This window comes from Lichenostomus cassidix, chromosome 11 (genome assembly GCF_008360975.1).
Source record: "Lichenostomus cassidix isolate B80296 chromosome 11, HeHo_3.0, whole genome shotgun sequence".
Classification (NCBI taxonomy): domain Eukaryota; kingdom Metazoa; phylum Chordata; class Aves; order Passeriformes; family Meliphagidae; genus Lichenostomus; species Lichenostomus cassidix.
Genome location: NC_139492.1, coordinates 9,118,702 through 9,121,084, shown reverse-complemented (window position 1 = coordinate 9,121,084; position 2,383 = coordinate 9,118,702). Strand labels below are relative to the sequence as shown.

Here is a 2,383-nt window from a genome sequence, read left to right as displayed (position 1 = left end):
TGCAAAGCCGTGGCCAGGTGGACTGTGGCAGACTGCAAGTGCATAATAAATGGACTACATAGCTACCAAATTTTCCTCCAAGGCACAATGAGAATGGTAATTACCATTGTGCAATCCTTTCTACCGCTCAAATTACTTTGAAAGTAAGATTTTTTGGTAGACTTCATCAAGACAAATCTTGGAAACAGATTAATGCAAACACTCCCACTTCAAAATAATGAAAAATCTTTCCCTCCAGTCCCACCTGATATGCTGAAACTTAATTTGGGAGGTTTTGATGATGAAATGGCATCTGGCATGAGATGCTTCTTACTAGACAGAAACAAACCTTCTTATCTTAGCATGATTTTCTCCCCTTTTTTCATTTTCACTACATGAAAAGGCTGCCTGGCTCTATGCTGACTTAAATGTAGCATTTTGGGTCGCACGGAAAAGCAAGTGACCCATTAGGTCAATTAAACGCAAACACGAACACAATTTCAAGTTCAATACTTTGTTTCCTCTGGCAACAGAAAGAGAACACTAAGCATGTAAACAGTTACATCATGTTGCCTAAGAAGTGTTGCACTACAAGAGAAACATGCATTACACATATTTCTGGCTTACCAGAATATGCAAAAAGACCAAAAAAACCCCAGAAAAGTCACACCACTTGCACAATGTACAAATGCTCATCTAAATCTAGGAGAGGAGAAAAATGTGTAAGGCTATTTATCAAAGACTGATGCTCTGTAAAAATACATGAAACCAAAGCGTAAGTTACTTTCAAAAGGCAATGCACATTGTAAGCATCTCTTATTTATTGTAATATAAAGAAGCATACATCATTCAGTTCTTTAAAGTACAACTCAAATTGTACACTAACAAAAAAGATCAATTCAGACATCCGTGAACATGTCAACAACAGAATTCATTACATTTTGCTCCGCTGGTATTGCACTTGGAATGGTTTTGAAGTAAGGCACAGTAAAAACAAAGTCATTTAGTGCTTCTACAGCAGATGTCTTTTTTTAAACACATGCTACATGACGTAAAAGTACTTCTAGCTTATGTATATACACACAGGGAAAAAGAAAAAAAGCATGCACTAGAGAATTCAGATTTCAATGTATCTTGTTTCACAATATACAAATAAAGTAGTTTAAAGATGTAAACAAATTGCATGCACATAAACTAGAGCAAAATCTTTAATACAGTATCTGAAAGCTATTATGCTTAAATAAAAAAATATAACTTATTAGTACTCAGGTTTATGTGCCATTTTTGTCCTGTAGAGATTAAATGTTTGGGGCTGGGGGCAGGGAGTTACGGGTGGGCAGAGGATTTTTCTGGTTTTGCTGTTGGTTTTGATTTTTTGCTTTACATGTTGGCAGCAGTACACTGAAAAGAAGGTCAAATATGGCTTTTGCAAAATGATGTCTAATGAAAACATGAAAAAGCACTATTGTGTTTGGCATCCAGCATCCTGATATTTTCCAGTCAAGAACAAAACAAAAATCAGTATGATCTACGTGCTGAACTGGGTAAGCCGTGCATTCCAAAAGACCTTTCTAAAGACATTTAAACTCTACAAAAGTGAGACACTTTGTTAAGTGTAAACTCTTAAAAACTAAACACAGAAGAATCTGAATGACTCAAGCATCGCTTTCCACTTCAAATACTACTGAGGAAGTTTTGCCCATGGCTGCAGTAGCTGAAGTGCTATTGGGCTGTCTCCAGAATTAACTACACACTAGTAGTGGGTTGGCTTCTTTTTACACAGGTACAATAGAAATTAAGTAAATTAACTGCATAATTTTTGGTTTTGCTTTATCTTTGGCATAGGATACGCCATTTTGCAAATTAAATACAGGACTTGCACCACTCTGCATTCCAACATGTTATGCTGAAAAGGCACATTTGTTGCTGCCTGGGTGGCAAGGGAAGACTTCTTATTTTCCAAAAGGCATGGTGTTGAGTGCAACATCCTTTCCTCATCCTCCAGAGAGTGTTCAGTTAGACCAGGTGCAATTGTACACAGCGGCTTCCCAGGAGCTGTCCGTTTTTCTCAGCCACTGCTTTCTTAGCTAGATCCAGGCTTGGAAAAGTCACCAATGCCTCGCCACTGGGCTGGCCACTAAAGTTGTAAAGCATGAGGATGGAATCTGCTTGGAGCTGCAATGGTACAAGAAGACAAAAGAAAAAAGTTTTTAAGACCAGAGATCACACCTGGAAATGCTGGTTTTAATGCTGGTCCATTTTTTAGTGCATCTGGTTCACTCCACGCCAGTGTCTGTGGTGAAAATATTCTGGATGTTGAGAATGGGAAGGAGAATGAATCAAAGATTAAAGGAAATCCAGCTTTTAGCTTGGCAAACAGCAGCAGCTCTTATTCTGCTGCTGT

At 38.1% G+C, this 2,383-nt stretch overlaps 1 protein-coding gene across 6 annotated transcripts in view; it reads right to left on the bottom strand.

The window, feature by feature from the left end:
• Positions 1–784: 784 nt before the first annotated feature.
• Positions 785–2,383, bottom strand: part of ESRP2 (epithelial splicing regulatory protein 2) — a 43,986-nt gene continuing 42,387 nt past the window's right edge. For 4 of the 6 annotated variants that reach the window (XM_085071814.1, XM_085071813.1, XM_085071817.1 and 1 more), the window contains exon 16: positions 785–2,154. In XM_085071814.1, the coding sequence (XP_084927940.1) occupies positions 1,996–2,154 (159 nt within the window). In that variant the 3' untranslated portion in view covers positions 785–1,995. The remainder of the gene's footprint in view (positions 2,155–2,383) is intronic. The other 2 variants (XM_085071818.1, XM_085071819.1) reach the window with 1 other exon arrangement.